At 41.9% G+C, this 26,357-nt stretch overlaps 1 protein-coding gene across 1 annotated transcript in view; it reads left to right on the top strand.

Moving 5' to 3' along the window:
* atp6v0e1 (ATPase H+ transporting V0 subunit e1) overlaps positions 1-25,574 on the top strand; it is a 68,653-nt gene extending 43,079 nt beyond the window's left edge. Inside the window, exons 3-4 of the mRNA XM_072263706.1 lie at positions 21,514-21,641; positions 25,130-25,574. Of these exons, the coding sequence (XP_072119807.1) occupies positions 21,514-21,607 (94 nt within the window). The 3' untranslated portion in view covers positions 21,608-21,641; positions 25,130-25,574. The remainder of the gene's footprint in view (positions 1-21,513; positions 21,642-25,129) is intronic.
* The last annotated feature ends 783 nt before the right edge of the window (positions 25,575-26,357 follow it).

The following is a 26,357-nucleotide window of genomic DNA, read 5'->3' as shown; positions in this document are numbered from 1 at the left end:
AGGATGCCCAAGTCCCTTTGCACCTCTGATGTTTGAACCTTCTTCCCGTTTAGATAATAGTCTGCGCTATTGTTCCTTTTACCAAAATGCATTATCATACATTTCCCAACACTGTATTCCATCTGCTACTTTATTGCCCACTCTTCCAATTTGCCTAAGTCCTGCTGCAATTGCGTTGCTTCCTCAGCACTATCTACCCCTCCACCTAACTTCATATCATTTGCAAACTTTGCCACAAAACCATCAATTCCATTATCTAAATCATTGACAAACAATGTGAGAAGTAGTGGTCCCAATACCGATCCCTGAGGAACACCACTACACAGGCAGCCAACCAGAAAAGGCTCCCTTTCTTTCCAGTCTTTGCTTCGCCAGAGGGCAGATCTTCTATCCGTATGAGTATCTCTACTGTCATACCATGGGCTCTTGTTTAGCGGTGTCATGTGTGGCACCTTGTCAAAGGCCTTCTGAAAATCCAGGTAAACATTATCCACCCTGGTTCAGATGAAATATCTCATTTCTATATACATTATATGGGTATATACATTTTATACATGTATATAGTTAAATGATAATAAACTTGACTGTACATCTTGTCTGTTATTTTTAAAAAGAATTCCAACTAATTTGTTTGACAAGATTTCCCCTTAAGGAAACCATGCTGACTTCAGCCTATTTTATCATGTGCCTGCAAGTACCCCAAAACCTCATCCCTAATAATGGATTTTAACATCTTCCCAGCCACTGAAGTCAGACTAACTGGCCTGTAATTTCCTGTTGTTTGTCTCCCATCCTTAAAGAATGGAGTGACACTTCTGACTTTTCAATACTCTGGAACCATTTTAGAATCTAGTGATTCCTGAAAGATCACTACTAATGTTTCCATAATCTCTTCGGCTACCTCTTTCAGAACCCTGGGGTGTAGTCCATCTGGATGGCTCATCTACCTTCAGACCTTTCAGCTTCCTAATTACCATCTTTTAAGTGATAGCAATAACTCTGCATTTATAGAAGATTGTCATAGTTTTAGATGACTTCTAAGAAGGCGGAGACGCTGTTGTGCTGCCTTTGTGATGGCATTTGCATGCTGGTCCCAAGACCAAATGATAAAGCCATGGAATTTAAAGGTACTGACCCTCTCCTCATCCAATCCCATAATGCGAACTTAGCTTATGGACCACTGTTTCCCACCTTCTGTAGTCAATAATCATCTCTTCGGTTTTTATTGACATTGAGTGAGAAGTTGTTGTTGTTGTTGTGGCACCATTCAACCAGATTTTCAATTTCTTTCCTATCTACCAATTTGTCATCATTTTTGATTTGACCAACAACAGTGGTGGTGTCGGCAAATTTAAATACAGCACTGGACCAGTATTTAGCCCCATTTATAGGTATAAAGCGAGTAGAGCAGGGGCTAGGCACACAGCCTTGTGGTGCACCTCTACTGATGGTGATTGTGGAGGAGATGTTGTCGCCATTCCAAACTGGCTGGGGTCTGCAAGTGAGGAAATCGAGGATCCAGTTTGCAGAAGGAGGTATTGAGGCCTAGATCCTGAAGCTTATTAGTTTTGAGGGAATGATATTGTTGAATGCTAAGCTGTGTCAGTGAAGAGTACCCTAGAATATGCTGTCCAAATGTTCCAGGCCAATGAAGTAGAGTGTGCTCTTGAATTGTTGTGACAGTAGACATGTCCTGTATTTCATAGCTTTAATGTATTTGTTTGAGTTCTTCTACCTTTTATCATGTTTCCATTAACACAATTCCTCCATAAAGTTTAAGCCCAAGTTTATCCTTCGGAATTTCTTACATTCCCAATTCTGATGCTGGGTCTTTAATATGAAACATTAATTTTCTGTTATTCCACGGAAGTTCTTGACCTCATTACTTCCAGAATTTCTTATTTTATGTCAAAGTTGATGTTAATAGTGGTTGACATGTTCAGATTAAAAGTGTACTTCTATTTATTTTGAAAAGTAATACCTTCACTAGAATGTGCTGGTTTAGATGGTTTTGAGATTCTTGCTGCATTGTCAGAGTTCCTTTGCCAGAGTTGTTGACCAATTAAGTTTTAATCGGACTTCTGGTTCATCTTTGCTTTATAGTGGACAAAGGCTTACTTGTAAACTTGCCGAGTACTATTGTGTTTATCTTGAGAACGTAGACACAGTGGTCAAATTTAACTAAAAAGTGCACTGGGTCAACTTAAGAAATTCAAGAGCAGAATGAATAAGCATTTAGTTATTCATTGTATTGCTTTGATTCTGCTGATTGGAACAATATGAAAACCAATACCAACAGCATTAATAAATACACTGACAGTTACCTCCTATATTAGCTTTTGTGAAGATGCCTGCCTCCCCACTAAAATAATCATCAGCTTAAGCAATAGTAAACCCTTATTCAACACAGAGCTCAGACAGCTGTATCTGAAGGAGAAGCAGGCCTTCAGGAGTGGACATAAAGGGGAGTTCAGAAGAGGCCTGTTAAAGCTGAATAAGGCAATCAAAGCTGCCAAATAATATTTAATCAAACTAGGAAGCCAGTTTCCTGCAAATGACTGTTCTTCTGTCTGTAAAGGTCTTCAGTTTACTACCAACTACAAAGAGAAGGCAGCTCCTTTCGAAACCAGCTAAATGAGTTCAACTGTAAATTTGACACGCACTTCAAAGACCCCCTGTAGTGCCTATTCAACCAGACGATCACCAAAGGCCTACACTGTCCCGTGTCGAGGAGGAGGTGAGGAGAGGAAGCTGTTCAGGAAACAAAATATCACGAAGGCTGCTGGCCCTGACTCTGTCTCCCTTGCTGTGCGTCAGCACTGCAGCTTTACAGACATTTTCAATCAGTCTCTTAAACTATGGACTGTTCAGCATGTTTCAGAAAATGTTGTTATTCCAGTCTCCCCAGAAAAATCAGGAGTCCTGAATTAAATTAGTACAAGCCAGTAGTATTTGCACCAGTCATAATGAAGACCTGTGGAAGGCTGGTGATGTTATTTCTCAAATCCATAACTCAATTTTTTTAGAACCATTGCAATTGCCTACAGAGCCAACTGATCTGTAGATAATACAGTTAACCTTGGTTTTATCTTCATACTACCTTGACTCCCCTAATACATATGTCAAGATTCTTTTTGTTGATTTCAGTTCATCCTTGAGCATCTGCAAGGGAAGCTCTCCAGACTTAATGTACCAGGTCCCATTGGCAGGTGGATCACTAACTTCCTCTCTGACAGGAGGGACAATGAGACTAAATGAGATTAAGTTAGCACACCTCTACATAGCAGTCAGTCAGTGCTGGTGCACCACAGGAGTGTGTTCTCTCCCCTCTTATTTTCTCTATAAACTAATTACTGTCTCTAGGGTTTGATCAGTTCAATGGTTCCATTTAATATCAGAAAGTATATGGTATGCTACAGGGGTCCCCAACCATTTTTGCAATGCAGACTGGTTTCTTATTGACAATATTCTTGTGGACCTGCAGACCCGGTGGGCGGGGGTCGGGGGGGGGGGGAGTAGGGTTGCCGACGGACAAGAGTAGCAGTCGATTACTTTGGGTTTACCCTGAGAAAGACTACAATAACCATGAAGCCTTGTGCGGGCACCAGTGCGCATGTGCGACTTGCGTATGTGTGTATGCGCACATTTTTTTTCTACAAATCGTTTTTGGCGATTCTGTTCGGGGGGCGGGGTGTTAATCACGACTGGAATATAGGTGATAAGTGGCTAACACACTCAATTTCGTTTCTAAAAGGGTTTATCTAACGAATTTAATATTAAACACAGGGCATATTTTCCTCCCATGAATATGGTGATAAGTCAATTATCAGGGGAGCTTGAAGTAAGTGTTGAACGAACTTCCAGTACAAGTGGCAGAAGCAGGTTCGATATTATCATTTAAAGAAAAATTAGGTATATAGACAGGAAAGGAATGGAGGGTTATAGGCTGAATGCAGGTCGGTGGGTCTAGGTGAGAGCAGCGTTTGGCACAGACTAGAAGGGCTGCGATTGTCTGTTTCCGTGCTGCAATTGTTATATGTTTATATAAGTCACTTATAAGTCAATAGCATCATAATAATTTAAGTAACGTTTGGATATTAAACACACAGCACATATTTTCCCCGTATGAACATATAGAATCATTGCAACACACTAATATCGCTGAATCAGTGGGAGCCCTGGGCTTGTTTTCCTGCAACAAGATGGAGCCATCGAGGGGTGATGGGAGACAGCGATACTTGAAGGGGTTCCTTATGTCCAGTCTATTCCGCAATTTAGTTTTCATTGCATTCATCGCACAAAACTCCGCTTTGCAGCGATCTGATGTTGGAAACGGAAGCAACGTTTTCAGTGCTTTTGTGGCTGTCTCAGGATATTTAACCTTGACTTTGATCCAAAATGCCGGCAGAGATGTTATGTCAAACATACTTTTAGCCCGCCGTCATTTGCAAGCTCAAGGAGTTGATATTCTTCCAGCGCTGACATGGGTGATGCGCGGGTAATGACCTCGCATGCGTAATGGCTCAACAGTGCGTGACAGGGAATGAGGAAAGGTGCAGGTGACCAATATCGCCAAATCATATCGTTTCCTCGCGGCCCGGTACCGGTCCGCGGCCCAGTAGTTGGGGACCGCTGGTATACAACCTTAAATTCTTATCCTCTGCAGGCATCCACGAAACAAGAACTCAAATGAATGACAGAAAAATGTTAGAACCCCAAAGCTGCCCTCCGCTTGCCTCCGCACAAGCAGCAGCAAAGCATCAACCCTTCCCCCCCCCCCACCTGCCCCACCAAAAGCATCAGCCCTCCCATCACCTGGCATGTAAGCAATAACAATAAAAAGATTGATAGTTTGCAGATGACATGGACTGTCGTTGGACTAGTCACCAGAGGCAACAAATCCAAGTCCCACCAAGAAGTAAACAAGCTGGTGTCCTGGTGCAATCGCACCAGCTTGCAACTGAATGTCCTCAAAACTGTGGAGATCCATATCAACCTCAGAAGAAATGTGCCTCCTCTCCACCCACTCATCATTAATAACTCTACAGTTAGCTCCTTTTCAATATCAGGTTTCTGAGCGTCACTATTTTGCAGAACCTTGTGGGAGAACCATATCTCCTTCAGTAACAAAAAGGTTTGGCATAGGATATTCTTGCAGCATTTGGTAAAACTCTATCTTCCCCAAAACATTCTGATGCAGTTCTATACTGCCATCATAGACAGCATCTTCACAGCAACAGTTTGATTTGGTGCAACACCATTTCACAATATACGAAAACTGCAGTGAATTGTCAAATCAGCAGAAAAAGTCATTGGGTATAGTCTACCATCACTGCAGGACTTGTTTGTGTCCAGGACAAATAAGCAGGCAAGAAAAGTATTTCTGGATGCTACACACTTTGTCAACTGCCTTTTCCAAAAACTCCCTTATAGAAAGTGCTGCAGGGCCAATAAGACAAAAAAAAAATACACACACATGCTATCTGAAAAATTCTTCCACCCCCGGCTGAAGGAATTTCTCTGCATCTCTGTTTTAAATGGATACCACTCTATCCTGAGGCCGTGCCTTTATCCTAGACTCCCCCACCTTGGGAAATATCCTTTCAACATCTAATCTGTCTAGGCCTTTCAACATTTGAAAGGTTTCAATGAGATTCCCCCCTCATCCTTCTAAATTCAAGCGAGTACAGACACAGCCATCAAACGTTCCTCATATGATAGCCCTTTCATTCCTGGAATCACCATTGTGAAATTCCTCTGAACCCTCTCCAATACCAGCACATCTTTTAGATGAGGAGCCCAAAACTGTTTACAATACTCTGGGTGAGGCCACACTAGTGCCTTATAAAGCCTCAGCATCACATCCCTGCTCTTATATTCTAGACCTTTTGAAATGAATGCAAACCTTGCATTTGCCTTCCTCACCACCACCTCAACCTGTAAGCTAATCTTTAGGGTGTTCTGCACAAGGACTCCCAAGTCTCTCTGCATCTCAGATTTTTGAATTTTCCCCCATTTAGAAAATTGCACATTTATTTCTTTTACCAAAGTGCACGACCATGCATTTTCCAACATTGTACTTCATTTGCCATTTTCTTGCCTATTATCCTAATCTGTCAAAGTCTTCCTTCATCTTATCTGTTTCCTCAACACTACCTGCCCCTCCACCAATTTCATATCAACTGCAAACTTGGCAACAAAGCCATCTATTCCATCATCTAAATCATTGAAACACAGCATAAAACGAATGGTCCCAACACTGACCCCCTGCGGAACACCACTAGTCACTGGTAACCAACCAGACAAGGATCCTTTTATTCCCATTCGCTGCCTCCTACCAATCAGACAATGCTGTAACCATGTCAGTAACTTTTCTGTAATACCATGGGCTCCTAACTTCATAGGCAGTCTCATGTGTGGTACTTTGTTAAAGGTCTTCTGAAAGCCCAAATATACAATATCCACTGCATCCCCTTTATCTATGCTACATGTAATCTCCTCAAAGAATTCCAACAGGTTCGTCAGGCAAGATGAAGGAAACCATGCTGACTTTGTCCTATCTTGTCCTGTGTTGCCAAGTACTCCATAGCCTTATCCTTAACAATTGACTCCAATATCCTTCCCAACTACTGAGGTCAGGCTGTCTGGGCTATAATTCCCTTTCTGCTGCTTTCCTCCTTTCTTAAAGAGTGGAGTGATATTTGCAATTTTCTAGTCCTCTGGTGCCATGCCAGAGTCCAGTGATTTTTGAAAGATCATTGCTAATGCCTCCACAATCTGTACTGCTATCTCTTTAAGAACCCTCATCTAGTCTGGGTGACTTATTTACCCTTGGGTCTTTCAGCTTTTTGAGCACCTTCTCCCTTATAATAGTAACTGCACTCACTTCTCTTCCCTCACACCCTTGAACATCTGGCACACTGCTAGTGTCTTCCACAGTGAAGACTGATGCAAAATACTCATTTGGTCCATCTGCCATCTCCTTGTCCCCTATTGTTTCTCCAGGTCATTTTCTAGCAGTCCTCATTCCACTCTGATCTCTCATTTATTTTTTTTACATACTTGAAAAAGCTTTTACTATCCACTTTGATACTGTTTGATAGCTTGCTTTCAGATTTAATCTTTACCCTCCCTATTGATTCTTTTTGTGCTCTCTGTAGGTTTTTAAAAAGTGGCCCAATCCTCTATCTTCCTGCTAATTTTCTTGCAGACAGTCACAGTAGAAGAAAGAAATACAATATAATCAATGAAAAACCACACACAGACTGACAAGCAACCAATGTGCAAAAGAAGGCAAACCATGCAAATACTAAAACAACCATAATAATTAACACTGAGGACATGAGTTGTAGAGTCCTTCAAAGTTCTGGAATCAGTTCAGAGTTGAAGTGAGTGAAGTTATTTATGCTGGTTCAGGAGCTTGATGTTTGAAGGGTAATAACTGTTCCTGAACCTGGTGGTGTGAGAGCTTAGGCTCCTGTCCCTGCTTCCTGATGGCTGCAGCAAGAAGACATCATGGCCTGGATGGCAGGGGTTCTTGATAGATGCTGCTTTCTCATAGCAACACTTCTTGATGTGCTTGTTGCTTTTCCTGTGATGGACTGGGCTGTATCCACCATTCTTTGTACACTTTTCCATTCTTGGGCATGTCTGTTTCTATTCAGGCTGTGATGCAACCAGTTAGGGTACTCTCCATTGTGCATCTATAGAATCTTGTCAAAGCTTTAGAAGACATGCTGAAGCGGCACAAACTAAGTAAGTAGGGGTGCTATCGTGCTGCCTTTATGATGGTACAAGCATGCTGGTCCCAGGACTAAATGATAACACCAAGGAATTTAAATTTACTCCACCTCCAATCTAATGAGGATTTGGTACATGGACCTAGGCTTTCCACCTCCTGTGGGCACATCTACTTGAAATGTTTTCATAGCAAAGTAGCATCTATCATCAGGGATCCTCATCACCTTGGTTATGCTCTCTTCTCACTGCTGCCATCACAGACATCCCACCCTGCAAAAACTCATTTCAAGGCAGTCTCAACCAGAAGTCTCAACCTCATAGCAGTTTGTGTCAATTAATTTGTTAACTTTACAAGACATCAGATTCAGAAGTGTTTTGTGAGAAGCTGACTTCTGAATTCTGTCTTGATGTGCCGTGTTCACAAAAGCTGCTGTCTTGGTTGATGAGCAGGCATAGTTTTTTGCTATTTCTGAATCAGGAAATATTTTCCTGAATAGCTTGCCTGTGTGCTTACACACCTGGAATGGCAGGTTTTGTTCAACGATGAAAGATGTAAAGTACGCCTCAGCTCTAGTGACCTTCTCTGTCAGACTTTGGTTTTCTGCTGAAAGGAACTGTGAAATACTTGAGCAGCCTTCCCTGTGCTTAGCCTCCCTGATATGTTGTGGTCCCTAAAAGAAATAAAAGCATAAGGTGTATCCTTATTACAGGTGTGTGCCGCTTAACGTCCATTGGCATATACAATGTCCGATGGCATATACATCCGTAGTCACATGCACACGCACAAAGACACACACCCCTTGCAATAGTCAGGACCAGAACTTACTTTTTAACATCGAAATGGGGGATTTTAAATGATTGATTTAGAAGTTCTGTATCTTCAAGTTCAAGTTTATTCTCATCTGGCTGATTGTCCACAAACGAAACCACCTCTGTCTGGACCACAGTGTAGCCACAATACATATATCACGCACACCACATAAAGCAATATATTACCATGCTATTTAATAAAGTGTAATTCAAAATGGATATAAAGTGCACAGCACAGGTAAACAGTTCACTGTCGTAATGACGAGACCTTGGTGGGGGCCGGGTATTTATTAAAATAGGTTTTTCTGAAAACAGCTGTGCTTAAACCCAGCCCATCGCAGGCTTCGATGTACCTGTAGGTGGAAGTGTTTCAGGAAAAATCCCCGAAGAATTTGCTTGGTGCAAGTGCGTTTTTAAAGATGTCTTAGCGGACTATTTTGGAATTTTGCTCCAATTTAAACCCCGCTGTAATCCCCTTTAAGACGCCAACGAGTCCTGCCCGTATAGGACAGCCTCACGTAGTCAGGTTGTCACCGCCAGCCTTGGGAATTTCTTCACCAGGCTTTTGTACTTCATGACTGACAGTTGTCCGGATGATTTCAGCGTCATTACAGAAGGCAGTAACTGAACTGATGGAATATGGGAGAGAGATTGATCGACTGTAAAGCCCGCCCACAGAGAAAACTGATAGGTCTACTTGGCACAAAGAGAGATCAAGCAGGATTCATTCATTTTCTTTCTTTTTTTCCCCTCTCCCCCTCTAAAAAATCAATTTCCAGGATATTGTATGTAGTTTGCGGGCATCAGGGAGCTGCTGTCGATATGCGGGAGACTCCCGGAACTCCCGGGAGGGGTGGACTGTCTGCCATCAGGTAGAAGGTACAAGAGCCACAGGACTCGCTCTAAGTTGAAGAACAGTTGCAACCTCTCAACTATCAGGCTCTTGAACAAAAAAGGATAACTTCACTCAACCTAACTTGCCCTATCGTTGAAATGTTCCCACAACCAATGGACTGACTCTCAAAGACTCATCTCATGTTCTCAGTAATCTTTGCTATGTATTTATATTTGCATTTGCACAGTATGTTTGCTTACACACTCTGTTTGAACACCCTAGTTGGGTGGTTTTTCATTGTTCCTGTTGTAGTTACTATTCTATAAATTTCAGTATGCCCACAAGAAAATGAATCTCATGGTTGTATATGTGAACATATTTGTACTTTGATAATAAAATTTACTTTGAACATTGCCATTTGGGTTGGGACGGCAGCTATTTATGAAGTGGGGCTAAGCAGGGTTCTGCTTGAAAGGATAATAGGTTGTCTTTCAATTGCCATCAGCTACAGATTAATAACTGATCTATGTTGGAATCTAGATCTCAGTATAACACAATAAGCAATTTTCAACAAGAAAGTCAGCGACCTTGAGATCAGACTATTTTTTTCCAGGTCTGAAGGTCTAGCTAAATTGGTTGTAAGCTAGGATTTCTTTATGATGTAGTACAGAACACTTAACATTATCTTGTCTGCTTCTTGTAAGGACACTTCTTTTTGCAGAGTGGGAAATCAGCTTACACAAGTGTTTTGGCTGCTGCTGTAAATCTGAGATTATTGTTATTGCAGTTGGGGTTTTCCCACACAGCCTTTCTCTCCTAGCTGCTGTTTAGTTGTCTCTCCCTTATGCCAATCATAGCACCTTTCATTTCTTTGCACTTATTTCTAATTGCCAAGGAACCTCTGAGCCAACAATCTCTATCCTAGACCAGCAACTGTTGCAAAAACGAATTCAAGGGCTAACAAAATTGAGGAATGTGAAATTGTATTATAGAAGAAGGAAATGTTAGCGATATTAATCAAATTATAACTTTTGAAGAAGGAAACAAATGCTTCTTGAAAAAGTAGAGAACGAATGAATAGGATCCAAAAAGAAAATTGTATGAAAATGGCCTTGGTGAAATTAGTGGCACTGAATTTTGATAATTCCTCTGGACTTGCATTCCAAGCTTTAAAAGATGTGGCTGTGCTGACTATGGGTGCACTTGTTATCTTCCAAAAATTCCATAGGTTCTACTGTAGTTGCCATTGACATAAAGTACAAATGTGCCACCACTGTTTTGGAATGGAATGAAGAGTGAGAGTAAGAAACACAAGCCAATTAGTCTGACATCAATAGGAGGGAAATTACTGATATCTCTTATTAATAAAGTGGTATTAGAGCACTTCGAATATAATGGAGGTAATATGGATTTAATCATTTTTGACAAATGGAATATTTTGAAATTTAAAGCAGTAAAATAGATGAGAGAGACAGGTGGATTTGATGTATTTGTGCACTCAGAAGGCATAGTAAAGTGAAATAAAGTTAAAACACAAGGGTTGGGGGCTGGTAATGTACTGGTGTCAATTGAGAATTGGTTAATGGGCAGAAAATTGGAATGAATGGGCCATTGGGGCCTTTGAGGTATAGGTCACTTATAAATGTCTGACTCATGGACACTCAAACACAAGGTAGCATATTAAATTCAAGTTCTTCATCTTTAAACATGTCTGTTCCTACAAACAGCAGAACTAGCTGTTTTATCTTAATCAGTCTTGTGTGCACTTGTTGCTAGTCATTACAATTCTCTTGGGGTATAGTTACCATTGAATGATTCCGATTTATAGATGTCTGTAAATATGGAACCTGTTCATTAACTAGGGACAGTCTGTATTCTGCATGTCAATGCTATCATTTCCCCATGTCCAAATTGTTATGGCACTTCTGCATGACCTGTAGGTCAAGTTTTACTCAAGTGAAATCTTAATCTATATGCTATGATTTATATTATTTAATATAAAAGTAGTATCTAGTTTTTAAATAATGCTGCTGGTGAAGCACCTAATATCTAATGGAACTTAATACATTAAAGTACTCAGCCGTTTTCTTACTAACCAGAGCAAATAAACTAACATCTCAAAAATTTAAATCTCTTTTTATATTGAAGTAATATCATATTCAAAGTAATTAACAAATTTACTTTACACAGCACTCTCCGCAAGCATATCAATATTTTCAGGTGAGAAAATCAGGTGTATAGACATGTGCATGCACACATTAAGGGAACCAGGTTAGAAGACGGTAAAACAAAGTGCTAAAAATCCAAAGAACTTCAGGTCTTCACCAGAAACTGACAGATTAATTAAACATTATGGATGACTAAAATTTTGGTTAGGACTACAAAAGACTTTCATGAGGATGTTAGGAAAATGGATAGTCAATGGAACTGTAGACAATGGAAGAAAACAACAAAGTGCTAAGGTATCAATTGAAGTACATGCTGCCAATAGTAAAGGTACATAACATAGGCTGAAGTTAGACGAAAGAAAAGTATGTGAGGAGCTGTAACAGATGGTTATGCAAGTTGAGATCCTTAATGAATACTTTTAGGTGTGTCCAGGAAGGATTTCTGCTGCAAAATTTAGGCAGGCTGACTAGAAGAAAGGCCATACTGGATCTAGTGTTGGACAATCAATCAGGTCAGGTGTCAGATTTCTCGGTGGGTGAGCATTTTGGAGACAACTGTTTCATAACCGGCAACAATGAATATTAATTGAGACAGGTTTTATGAAAACAACCAAACATTTATTAAACACATATAAACGATAAGGGGGAAAAAAAAACACAAAGGAAAACTTTAACCGAAGGTTAAACAGGTACGCAGCCGTTCATCAACTCCACTCAGCTCTGGTTCTTAAAGCGTTAAATGCAAAAACAGTTCTTAAAGTGATACAGTCAGATATAGTTCTTAAAGCGATAACTTTGAAAGTCCAACAGTTTTACACATTCAATTGGGAGAGACTTCTCTGGAGAAAGATTTCTTCACCGATGCACCTTTACTGCTGGTTCCGTCCACAGGATTCCTGATGCCGAAAATAAACAGTTTAAATCAACTGATCTTAAATTCCTTTAGAGAGAGAGAGAGAGCCTTGTTGCATGAACTCATTGTGCTATTGCAAGAGTTATCTCAATGCAGGTTCTCTTCGATGAAGACTCAATAAGGTGGATCCTTTATTAATCTGCCAAACAATGCCGATTTCTCTCGATCCTTCACCTCGATGAATTCTTCACTCTCCCTTCAAAACTGTCGGAATTGAGTAAATTGGCACTTCCAGCCACAAATTTCCAGTCCAAAGGCAATATCTTGTAAGAGAATGCACCTTCCGTTTTAAAAATGAAACTGTGTCACAAAAAAACAAACACGCAACAGAAACGGAGGCACAACACGTTCTACCTAGAAATCTACAAACTCAAAAATCTACTGCGTCACCTGAGTCGAACCTTTTATAGTCACGGGGGGCAAAATCACATCAGGTGACCTCCAAAAGACCATTACATCATTCTCACAAAAAAAAAACAGATCTCGTTGAGCATGTAACACAATGCCCTGAGCTTCACCTTAGCCTTGGAGAGGAGTAGGGGCAGATGGGATGGGAAAGTAATTAATTGGGGAAGGGGGAATTATGCTATTAGGCATAACTTGGAAACAGATGTACTGTTTATTAGTCTGATTGGGGATACTCAGCATAGCTTTGTGAAGGGCAGGTCAGGCCTCACGAGCCTGATTGAATTCTTTCAGGATGAGACAAAACACATTGATGGTAGAGCAGTGAATGTGGTGTATATACATCTTGGTAGGGCATTTGATAAAGGTTCCACATGGTAGGCTCATTCAGAAAGTTGGGGGTCACGGAATCCAGATAAACTTGGTTTGTGGATTCAGAATTGGCTTGCCTCTCGAAGGCAGAAGGCGGTTGTAGATGTTGTGTTTTCTGCCTACTCATTGCTGACCAATGGTGTTTCACAGGGATCTGTTCTGGGACTCCTGCTCTTTGTAGTTTTTGTAAATGACTTGGATGAGGAAATGAAGGATTGATTAGTATATTTCTAGAGGACATCGAAGTTGGTGGGGTTGTGGATAGCATAGGTTATTCTAGATTTCAGTATATTGTGTTCAGTTCTGGTTGTCTCTTTATAGAAAGGATGTGGAAGCTTTAGAGAGGTGTGGAGGAGATTTACCAGGATGCTGCCTGGATTAGAGAGCATGTTTTATGAGCTTAGGTTGAGGGAGCTATAGATTTTCCCTTTAGAGCGAAGGAGGATTGCAGACGACATGATGGAAATAGAAAGGATAGAGAGATTGCAGATGACATGATAGACAAGATGAGAAGAGAAATAAATCGAGTGGATAACCAGAGACTTTTTTCCAGAGTGTAAATGGCTAATATGGGGGAGGGGTGTATTTTAAAGTGATTGGAGGAAAGCAGAGGGTAGGTGTCAGCGGTACGTGTTTTTATTACACAGTGGTGGTTGTAGAGACAGATACATTAGGGACATTTAAGAAACTCTTAGATAGGCATATGGATGATAGTAAAATAGAGGCCTATAAAGGAGAGAAAGGTTAGATTGATCTTGAAGTAGGTTAAGGGGTTAGCATAATACCATGAGCCAAAGAGCCTGTACTATGGTGCAGTGTTCTAAGAGCAAGAATAACTAAGAATGTCATATTCTGTATCGTAACAAAAAATAGAGGTATTCCTTAAACTTTAAGAAAACAGTTCAAATTCTTGGTTATTGAAATAAAGTTGCTTTATAATGCCTGGAGTCTGTGTTGGCAGTGATGTTGGAGGATGGATTAGGGCTGGACTGAGCAAAATTGCAACAGCAAAGCTTCCTTAATATCCATGAGCAACTTAAAACTGATTTTCTTTGTACAGTTCTTCTGTAAAATGTTAACAGGTGCTTTTTGGGGGGGAATAAGAAATAGTGTGACTTGTAGAGGGGAATGTATGGTAAAATGGGAAAGTAGGGAAAACAATTGGTTATTTGAGATGCACACAGAGGCTGTTGTGAAACAAAAATGAAAGGCACTGTTGTTGGACAGTCTGTGATATGCAATTTAGGAAATAGCCTAGATTCTGGGCAGACTTCCTCTTGATGCATCAATGAATTCTTAACATTTTGTTCCCTCATTTGGATTCTGGTGTTGCTGTTGCAGCCAGCCACCTATAAGCTGGTTGTGCTGGGTTCACAAGAAGCCAGGCATACCATTGCACTTACTTCTCCAATCTTTTATAAAAGAATGGTCTTTTGTTTTATGTACTGCTAGATTTAAACTAAATGAAAAATAATTCTTTTGGTTTTTTTTAATCTGAAATATAAAAATGTAGCACAGATATTTTGATTATTTTGTGATGTGTGAGAGTGCCAGTCATGCCTTTGTTCCGAGGTTTTTGTGAAATATACAGGGTACCTGGGCTAATCACATTTTGGCTAGGATGCATGGCACTTGCTGTTTTTCCTGTGCCTGTTAACTTTTGCTTCACAAGTTGAACACTCATCTCTTCAGTCAGAAGTCAAGTTTTGAGTCTTGAACGTATTCTCAGGCAAACAATTCAGTACAATATTGCAAAAACTTTGGAATTTTTAGAACTATTAATAATTTATGTGAAAAATGAATCATTAATGCAAAGTTATTGAGTAGTGAGTTCCCCTGATCTTTTGTCTTTGTGTTTGTTGGCCATTCCAGTGTGCAAATTATTTTCTTTTCATGATTACTTCAACTGCACTTAGTTTCTCCTGCTGTAGAAATACTTTGGGATATCCTGAATTATTGGAAGACCCTATATGAGAATCCTGGCATCCTTTTCCTTTTCTGAAAGAGTTGACCCTGCTGGAATACATCCCATAAGCACCAGTTCCTCCTGTGCTCCAAATGAGTGAATTTGGATTGTTTAACTCGAAATTACATAATAAATTAAGTTGATTATGACCTAAGTTGGAGGTTATGCTATTTATCATACCTATTACAGGCATACTGGAATAACTTAACCCAACACAAATGTGGTAAACCATGTATATATGTTGTAACTCGGTTATCTGTCTGGACACACACCTCTGCTGACTGCCCCTGTGGCTCCTCTGACTGCCCCTGTGGCTCCTCCCACAGAGTCCTGTATAAAGGTGTTCGCCTTGCCCCTCCCCCTCAGTCCGGGGGCAGACACTCACTGTGGAGGCCGTATTGTACAGCGAATAAAAGCCTTTCAGTATTTTACCAAACCTCAGTCTTTTGGAGTAATTGAAGGTGCTTCAATTTTATTCGCTGTACATTTTAAAACATGGAACAGGCCCTCAGACCAGACAAATTAGACCTCGATCCGCAAATGCCTGATGCTGGAAACGCTTTTGAACTCTGGCTGGCCTGCTTCGAAGTGTACCTAGAGGAGATTAAAGCGACCGACCCCGTAGCGAAGTGCAGAGTTCTACTCTCCAGGGTCAGTCCACGGGTTTATTCGCTGATCAGAGACCAGCCGAACTACGACGACGCGATGAACACACTCAAAAGACAATACCTGTGGCCGATAAACAGCGTCTATGCTCGGCATCGCTTAGCGACATGGCAACAACGGTCCGGGGAATCGAGTGCTGAGTTTGTCCGGGCCCTACAGACACTCGTGCGGGCCTGCAATTGCCAGGAGCTGACGGCGGCGCAGCATGTAGAACTCCTAGTGAGAGATGCCTTCGTCACAGGGACCAGGTCAGTGTACGTGCGCCAGCGGCTGCTGGAAAAAGCCAATCTTACCCTAAGTTCGGCGATTGAGCTGGCTGCTACGTTGGAGGCCACTCTGCATAACTCCGAGGCTCTCCAGGCACGCAATCCCCCGATGGCCTCGTGGGCGCCACAGAACCCGCAACCCGCTGGCGGATTGACCTCGGCTGCAGCCAGTCGTGAGTCCGCGAAGTGCTACTTCTGCGGACTGGAGAAGCACCCCTGGAAACGCTGTGCGGCCCGACAAGCTACCTGTTCCAGCTGCGGAAGGAAGGGCCACTTCGCCGAGGTCTGTAAGTCAAAACCGCGAGCGGGATCGAGTAGCGCTGCGTGCGAGACGTGGGGGTCGCCATCTTCCCTGCACACTGCCACCACGTGCGAGACATGGGGGCGGCCATCTTGGTCGGCGCCACCTTCCACCGCCGACGACCAACGGGTGCTCACGGGCCACCCCACCACGCCGGACCAAGACAGCGACCCCACCCTGGCTTCTGTGACCCTCGACCAAAGCACTCCCCACCAGCTTGCAAGGTGAATGATGGACATCCTGGTGGAGGGGTGCAGGACAAGCTGCCTGTTTGACACAGGCAGCACGGAGAGTTTTATCCACCCGGCCACGGTGCAGCATTGTGGACTCATGATATGGCCGGTAAGTCAGAGGGTCACCATGGCCTCCGGGTCGCATACAACAGACATCCGGGGGGGTTGTGTAGCGACGCTAGTGGGGCAGGGCACAGAATATCGGGACTTTAAGTTACTGGTCTTGCCTCAACTGTGTGCCCCTGTGCTGTTGGGGTTGGACTTCCAGAGCCACCTGAAAAGCGTGACAATGAAGTATGATGGGCCTCTCCCGCCAATTACTGTCATAAATCCCCTGTTTTGTAGAGATATGTCACGTACCCCGCTACTGACCACACACACACATCGACCCGCGCATCCCACCCAACATCATGCCAACTGCCACACTACCGACACCACTTGCGGCCTCTCCACCCTCAGGATCCCTCCTCCACCGCTGTTCGCCAACCTGACCCCCGACTGTAAACCTGTGGCAACTAGAAGCAGGAGGTACAGCGCGGGGGACAGAGCTTTCATTAAGTCGGAGGTGCAGCGGCTGCTCAGGGAGGGGGTCATTGAGGCAAGCACAAGTCCTTGGAGGGCGCAGGTGGTGGTTGTTCGGAACGGGGAGAAGAATAGGATGGTCGTGGACTATAGCCAGACCATCAATAGGTTCACGCAGCTCGACGCGTACCCTGTACCCCGCATTGCGGATATGGTCAATCAGATAGCACAGTACAAGGTGTACTCGACCATAGACCTAAAATCTGCTTACCATCAGCTCCCCATCCGCCAGCAGGACCGCCCTTACACTGCCTTTGAGGTGGACGGCAGGCTTTATCAATTCCTGCACGTCCCCTTTGGTGTCACGAATGGTGTATCTGTCTTCCAGAGGGCAATGGACCAGATGGTGGACCGGTGCCAACTGAAGGCCACGTTCCCATATCTGGATAACATCACCATCTGCGGTCATGATCAGCAGGATCACGACAACAACCTCCAAAAATTTCTCCAAGCGGCCAAATCTTTCAACCTCACCTATAACAAGGACAAGTGTGTATTTGGGACCACCCGACTTGCTATCCTTGGGTGTGTCGTGGAGAATGGAGTCATTGGCCCTGACCCCGACCGTATGCGCCCCTTGTTGGAACTCCCTCTTCCCAATACCCTCAGAGCCCTCAAAAGGTGCCTGGGCTTCTTTTCATATTACGCCCAATGGGTCTCTAACTATGCAGACAAGGCCCGCCCCCTGGTCAAGTCCACCACATTCCCCCTCTCTGCCGAGGCCCACACGGCCTTCAACCGCATAAAAGGGGACATTGCCAAAGCAGCAATGCATGCGGTGGATGAGGCCATTCCCTTCCAAGTAGAGAGTGACGCCTCCGACTTTGCGCTGGCTGCTACCCTCAACCAGGCAGGAAGACCAGCGGTGTTCTTCTCCCGTACCCTTCAGGGCCCTGAAATTCGGCACTCTGCGGTAGAGAAAGAGGCCCAGGCCATAGTGGAAGCTATAAGGCACTGGAGGCACTATCTTGCCGGCAAAAGGTTCACCCTGCTAACTGACCAGCGCTCAGTCGCGTTCATGTTTAATAATCAGCAGCGGAGCAAAATCAAAAATGATAAAATTCTGAGGTGGAGAATCGAACTCTCCACCTACAACTATGACATCATGTACAGGCCTGGGAAGCTCAACGAGCCCTCCGATGCCCTATCCCGGGGAACGTGTGCCAGCGCGCAGATCGACCGTCTATACGCCCTACATGTAGACCTTTGCCACCCGGGAGTCACCCGGCTTTTCCACTTCATGAAAGCCCGGAACCTGCCTTACTCCCTTGAGGAGATCAGGATGATGACCAGGGACTGCCAAGTCTGCGCAGAGTGCAAACCGCACTTCTACCGACCCGAAAAGGCACCACTCATCAAGGCCACCCGCCCCTTTGAGCGACTGAGTGTTGACTTTAAGGGCCCCCTTCCCTCCACCGACCACAATGTGTACTTTCTTAACGTAATTGACGAGTACACGCGGTTCCCCTTCGCCATCCCCTGCCCCGACACCACTACCACGTCAGTTATAAAAGCCCTGTGCAAGCTCTTCACTCTGTTCGGATACCCATGCTATATCCACAGCGACAGAGGGTCCTCGTTTATGAGTGACGAGCTGCGCCAATATCTACTGGCTAGGGGAATTGCAACCAGTAGGACCACGAGCTATAATCCCCGGGGGAATGGACAGGTAGAGAAGAAGAATGGCACAGTGTGGAAAGCCACACTCTTAGCCCTCAGGTCAAAGGGACTGCCGGTCTCCCGCTGGCAGGAGGTCCTTCCCGAGGCACTCCGCTCCATCCGCTCCCTGTTATGTACAGCCACCAATGCCACCCCTCATGAGCAGCTCTTTTCTTTTCCCAGAAAGTCGACCACTGGAACCACCCTACCAACTTGGCTGACGTCCCCGGGGCCAGTGCTGCTCCGGAAACATGCGAGGAGCAATAAATACTCCCCGATGGTCGAGAGGGTTCACTTACTTCATGTGAACCCCCAGTATGCCTACGTGGTTTTACCTGATGGGCGGGAGGACACGGTCTCCATCTGCGACCTGGCGCCCGCAGGAGCTCCGGGCCCCTACCCTGAACCCTCCGTGGTGACTATTGACCCCGTACCCACCAATGTATGTACCTACGAGACACCGTGCACCCCAAACCCTATACAGACACCACACGACACTCCCATACCGGGCGTGACGCTCACGCACGAGGGATTACCGACGCCTAATGTGCTGGCACCTGAAGTCAGGCCGGAGCCAGCACAACTGCCATCGCCGGTGCTACGTAGATCACAGCGACGGACTCGACCACCTGATAGACTTAACCTGTAAATATACTTCTTGTAAATATTGTCAGTCACTTCACCCCGCGGGACTCTTCTTAAAAAAAGGAGGGGTGAATGTGTATATGTTGTAACTCGGTTGCCTGTCTGGACACACCCCTCTGCTGACTGCCCCTGTGGCTCCTCCCACAGAGTCCTGTATAAAGGTGTTCGCCTTGCCCCTCCCCCTCAGTCCGGGGGCAGACACTCACTGTGGAGGTCGAATTGTACAGCGAATAAAAGCCTTTCAGTATTTTACCAAACCTCAGTCTTTTGGAGTAATTGAAGGTGCTTCAACAAGCTAAATTGAAACCTTAACTGAACTACATGTCCTGATTATTGTGGGCCGTAGGCCCTGTACTATACTGTACTATTCTGTTCCATTATTTTCATTCTTTCCCTCTTTCAACTCGAACTGGTGAAATTTAATCAAATATTATGCATTACTACACTTTTACTTCCGTACCTAAGTTACTTACCTCCCATTGAAATTCTTATCCTTACATATGTCTCAACTCAATGCACCATTTAAATTACTGATTTTTTATATGTAAGGAATATAATCTATTTGGTAGTTCACTGATTAAGTTGCTGGATAAGCCATCAAAGGTCTACCTTAAATTCTACCGTAACGAGTTGTGAGATTGTCATCAAGAAATCTGATAAATCTGTTTGTCAGCAAGCATCTAGCACATATAGACTGAAAACGAATGAATCGTTGTGAAAACTTTAGCTGTCAATTGCAAAATGGAAGAGCAGCCTTTTTTTTTTACGTGGGCTGTATGTGCCTCAGAGATGTTCTTTTGGAAACAGTAAATGCAGCCTTGCAGGAGTGAAGTGACTTTATTTACAGATAAGATTGCACTGACTTAAAACAATTTAGCTTCCTGGTTGATATAAAAATAGCGTTGCTATGAAAGCTTTGTTGCTAATGCTACAGCAAAAATTAACAACTTTCTGCCTCTTCCTATCTGATTCAGGATCAAACATCCTAGATTAGCTCAAGCCACATCCTATTATTTTAGCCTGCCTGGGAGTGTCTACACCAATGTCTTTTTTTGGAAATCAAGTAAAACAGACTGACTTAAATTTGTAGTTAATAGTAACTACACATAATTTGACCTTGGTTGATTATTCTTTGGTTTCAAGCACTAATTAATGTGCTGTATTCGTTCACTGTATATTGTAGTAACATTCTGAATTGTGCAAATTTCTGAGTGGTAACTACAAATCAAAGATCTAATGGAAGCATAAACCACATCCTGCCATCAGTTAACTGCTATGTGATCTGTCTGTTGCCTTGAACTGGTTCCATGTTACCGATGCAAACTAATGTCATGGTGCAGGTGTTCTATCCTTTTTGACATTTTATTTGCAAAGTGGTAATGAACTTGATACCCTTCAGTGGGACTACTGATGATTCAAAGCTGCCTTCATTCTCATGAGCTTATAAACATTGCATCTAAAACCCTTCACTTGTAATTCACTTTATATCTTGTCTTTTAACAGCAGTATTGCATAATGTCTATTTTGATCATGTTATCTGGGCACTGAGCCAAAGGTAATCGGCAATAAGCCATATCATTGAGGCATTTAGACAGGCATATGAGCATGCAGGTAATGGAGGGACATGGATCACATGCAGACAGCTGGGATTAATTTAATTTGACATCATAGGCCAGAGGGCCTGTCTTTGTGCAGTACTATTCTGTGTTGTTTTGCATATGTAAGCTGATATCTGAAGAGTAAATGATCAATATTTTGGTATTGCTGTAGTGATTTTTTTTAAAGCCAATGTTCTAACTTCTACAATTTACTAGGGCTTATAATCTGTGGTATTTCATAGTGATTACTGGACATAAATCATGAATGTTACCTTTTTTGTTACCAGAAAATAGATGTAATTAAAATTTGGAATAAAATGGTTTTTTTCAGTAAGGTTTTCTTTTACCTTGCAGCTGGCTAATTGCAATCCTGTCCCAGTTGAATCCTCTGTTTGGTCCACAGTTAAAAAATGAAACAGTCTGGTACTTGTTCTACCATTGGCCCTGAATTCATCACCTAAAAAAACTTCTATGAAGTAGAGGTAAGCGCTTTTTTTTTTGAGGAATTGTTTTACACAATATAAATTCTGTTTGTTTTAGGTTAGCTTACTCAGTGTGTACAGTACTAATATATCTGAGCTGTTTAATGACCTTGGTATTTGTCTTAAGAACTGGCATTTTGCCCAGATCTTGCTTAGGTAAAGCTTGCCAGATGTTAAGTACTTAAAATAACCATATTTAGACCATAAGGCATCAGAGGAGAATTAAGCTACTCGGCCCATCAAGTCTGCTTCACCACTCCATAGTGGTTGATTCATTACCCCTCTCAACCCCATTCTCCTGCCTTTACCCTATAACCCTTGACAGACACCTTGACTAACCAAGAACCTATCAACCTCTGCTTTAAATATGCTCAACGACTTGACCTCCATAGCTGCCCCTGGTAATTAATTCCAGATTCACCATCCTCTGATTAAAGAAATTCCTTCTTATCTCTGTAATAAATGGACATTCCTCTGTTTTGGGAGTTCCCAACCTTTTTAATGCCATGGAACAAAACCATTAACTAACGGGTCAGTGGATCCCAGATTGGTAACCCCTGATCTATTTTTAGGCGGTGGTCCACCACTAGTCACTGGCAGCCAACCCCTTATTATGACTCTTTGTATCTTGCTGGTCAGCCAATCTTCTATCCATGCTAGTATTTTTCCTGTAATACCATGGGCTCTTATTTTATTACGCAGCCTCATGTGCGACAACTTGTCAAAGTCTTCTGAAAATCCAAGCCAACAACATCCAGTGACTCTCCTTTCGTCCATCTTGTCTGTTATTTCTTCAAAGAATTCCAACCAATTTGTCAGGCAAGATTTCCCCTTAAGTTTCCCCTGACTTCGGCCTATTTTATTATAGACCTCCAGGTACCCAGAAATCTCATCCTTAATAATGGATTCCAACATCTTCCAACCACTGAAGTCAGGCTATCTAGCCTATAATTTCCTGGAGTGACATTTCCAATTATTTAGTCCTCCAAAATCATTCCAGAATCTACTAATGTTCCCACTATCTTTTCAATACCTCTTTCAGAACCCTGGGGTGTAGTCCCATCTGGTCCAGGTGACTTATCTGTGTTCAAAAAAAAGTCATTTTTTAACAAGGGATTGTGAAAAGGTGCAGGTTTATGCTGAATAACACAAATAAATGAAATTGGGAGTGTGAAAATGAAACCTGATTTTGATTGTGTAATGCATTCAGACTGGTTCTAGCTATTGCATGAATTCAAGGTTAAATGTGGGGAGGAGGACAGCAGTGCAGTGACTAGAGCTTGGTGGTTGGGGAAATGGGTTGGAGGGGTGTTGCAGGGTTGGGGGATACATGAATTGTAGCAAAGAGCATGTGGGATGAGCTTATATATATAAAAAAAATCTTAACTGCTCACGATCAATTTACAGAAATGCCTACTATCAAAGCAGTCTGTTCTAATTTGTTCAAGAGTTTCTGTGTCTGCCGTCTTGACCCATCACAGTCACTTGTTCAATCCTGTAACATTTTTCAAATAACTATCCAAATCTTGGTGGTGGGAGGAATCCACATCACCTTGTCCTTCATAGCTGCACCTTCCTCTCCAGTAGTACCTTTGTGAATCAAAACTACAATCTCTTTTTACTCATTTTCAGTGGGTTGCCAAAAATATATGCAATGTCATGTCTTGACAGTTTCAGCTTTGCTTTCTTTGTGTTTTGTGCCTCTGGATTTCCGACTCTTAACATTTTTGTGCTTTTGAGTTATGTGCGGAAGAGTAAATTAACATACTAGAACTAAAATGGATTAAATAATCCACTAGATAGCTGTATTTCATTTTTTGGTATTACAGTGGATTCTGGATAATGGGGACACATTGGGACCCGTACATTTTGGTCCCATTAAATAGCTGCCCCATTTAGTCAAAATTTCATGGAAGTAGTTAAAAAGGTATAAAAAAGACAAACTACCGTTTAACTGAGTAACAAATTATGTATTTAAGTGAAACACAGAACAAATTAGAACATTACCAATACTGACTGGTTGTCCATCGTATCCTACAATGACAGAAACCTGTGCGGGAGAGTTTCTATAATTAAAAATCTGACTATCAGTGACAGAAATCACTGCTTTTTGAACACAAACATTTACAAGTAATGCTATTTCAAAAACTTTACTCTAAGCACGGTGTAGTGTCTTAACGGCCACATAGTGCACGTGACTATTGCTAGTTAGAAATTGCTCGGCAATAGTGTCCTGTCCCAATTAAGTGGCCTAGTGTCCCAAATCAGTGGCTGCCCCAATTAACCAATGACCCAATTAAATGGAATCCACTGTATTTCTAAATCAAAGCTTGTCAGCTAACTTATGCTGTTTACAACACATAATTTAACTATTTTTCTGCTGCATCAATTTTTCAACATAGTTCAGAATTAGGTTTAATATCACTGGCATGTGTTGTGAAATTTGTTGTGCGGCAGCAGTACATTGCAATACATGATAAACTAAATTATAGTAAGTATATATATTTAAAACTAAATAGTGCTAAAAGAGAAAAAATGTAATGTTGTAGTGTTCATGGGTTCATTGTTCCATCAAAAATCGGATGGCTGAGGGGAAGAAGCTATTCCTGAATCATTCAGTGTGTGCCTTCAGGTTCCTGTACCACCTCTTTGGTTGTAATCAGAAGAGGTCCTCAGTGATGTTGATGCCCAGGAACCTGAAATTGCTCGCCCTTTGTGATGACTGTTGTGTGTTCCCTCATCTTACTCTTTCTGAAGCTCACAATCAGTTCTTTAGTCTTATTGACGTTGAGTTTAAAGTTGATGCTGTGACACCACTCAACCAGCTGATCTATCTGGCTCCTGTACATGTCTTTGCCGTCTCCAATTCTGCCAACAGTACTTGTGTCGTCAACAAATTAATAGCTTATTAAACGGCAAGAAGTTGCACCATTTTAAAATTCCCAAATTTTATGCTGAGTAATGTTGAGAATCGGCTTAATTATTGTTATTATCCAAATATTAGTAAAAAGTTCCTACAGATTGCAAGACTACACGGTCTATCATGTATCACTAACATATCATTTACATGTATACTTGTAAATTTGACTCAAAAAAGCAGTGAAAATTGGACCATATTTTTAACTGAGTTGTGCTTACATAATTGGATTTTTCAGGCTGTTGGGCGAAATGGTATTGCCAGGCAGCAATAGATGCATAATTCATTGTATTATATTTAAAACGAAGCTAGTTGTGGAATTTTGACATCCTTCATGTTAAAATCTACTCATTAATATTGCTCAACTCATGAGCCAACAAATGAGAGTCAGACATTTGAGACTTGTCATTGTTGCTCTTCTGGAAGCAGCAGTGCCAATTCGTGGTTTGCTTTAGATTATCACACCACTTTTTTAGGACACAAATTAAAAAATTTATTTAATGTTAATGTATGAAAGTTGATGTCTTGTGGATAATCATTTACATTCTATGCATTGTTTTTCTTTTTACAGAGAATGAAAATATCTTAAACTACAATTGATTATTTCTTCTGCACCTGAGTAACTTTACCAAGCAACATTCAACAGCATGGATCAATTTGAATTCTGCATTGTGATTTATAATGTGTTAACTAGAATAGGTGATGGTTGGCAGTTGAAGCAATAAAACTAACAAGTGTGAATATTTAGCAGCAACATAGTGGAAATCTAATTGTGTTTAGTGGCCGAGAATTTTTAACATTTTTTTTACAACATTTATACCAAAGACTTAAAACAGTTTAAAACTGAGGGGAAATGATGTGTATCAAATAGGTGATTATTTTGTAATCATATTTTTGTACTAACATTCCATAATGCCTAATGAAATGTGGAAATAGCTAATATCTTGCAGGTTTTGATTTCACTAAAGAACATAATTTAAATCTTGGGAAAATAATTTAATAAATTCTAAAAAATACACTGCATAGCCTTTTCTCTTTATCAAATGGTTATACATTATTACTTTGACATTTTGTAAATCCCAATGTCTGCCATCAAGAAATTAATTTGGCTTAAGAAAATGTAGTAATATATTCATTGCATGATTCCTGAATTTTTGGCAAAAGCCCATGGTTTTTATTGCCTCTTCAGATGAGGCATTTAAAAGTAAACTTGTGTCGTTTCTAAACACACACCAAGTAGTTTTTCTGTGAAGTGAAAATTAACTAGCAATTTGCCTGCATAAAGCGATCGCATTGCTGACTTAACTTGCTTCTGGCAGTCATGATTAGAATTGCTATTAGCGTAGAATAGATTCTGTGTTTTGAATAATATTTGACATTTGTAGCCATGTTTGGGTTTGAGTAATAAAATAGTTAAGCTTGTTCAGTTGCAGTGGAATATAGAGCTAACAAGACAGCTAGAAAGTGATAATAGGATAGTGACCTTGTACCAGATCACACTCACCTCATCATTTCCTGCCCTCTCCTGGCATACTCTGGCCATGCTAAACCTTTTGGTCTGAATGAACTGGAGGCCTCACTGCTAAGGCTGTCCTGTGAAGCAAAATGGTCTGCAAATAACATTTCTGTATGTTAATTTTTAATATTGTCATGCCAGTTGTTAGTATCTTTGAAGGATTAATGATCAACTATGAATAGCAATAACTTCAAAACCTGTTATGCAAGGTGTAAGCATTTTGGGTTGTCTATTGTATACATTCTCTATATTAAATTGAACCTACACTTATTAGCAAATTGTT

The sequence above is a fragment of the Mobula birostris genome, chromosome 7 (genome assembly GCF_030028105.1).
Source record: "Mobula birostris isolate sMobBir1 chromosome 7, sMobBir1.hap1, whole genome shotgun sequence".
NCBI classification, from domain to species: Eukaryota; Metazoa; Chordata; class Chondrichthyes; order Myliobatiformes; family Myliobatidae; genus Mobula; species Mobula birostris.
This window is presented reverse-complemented; position numbering and strand designations above follow the sequence as displayed.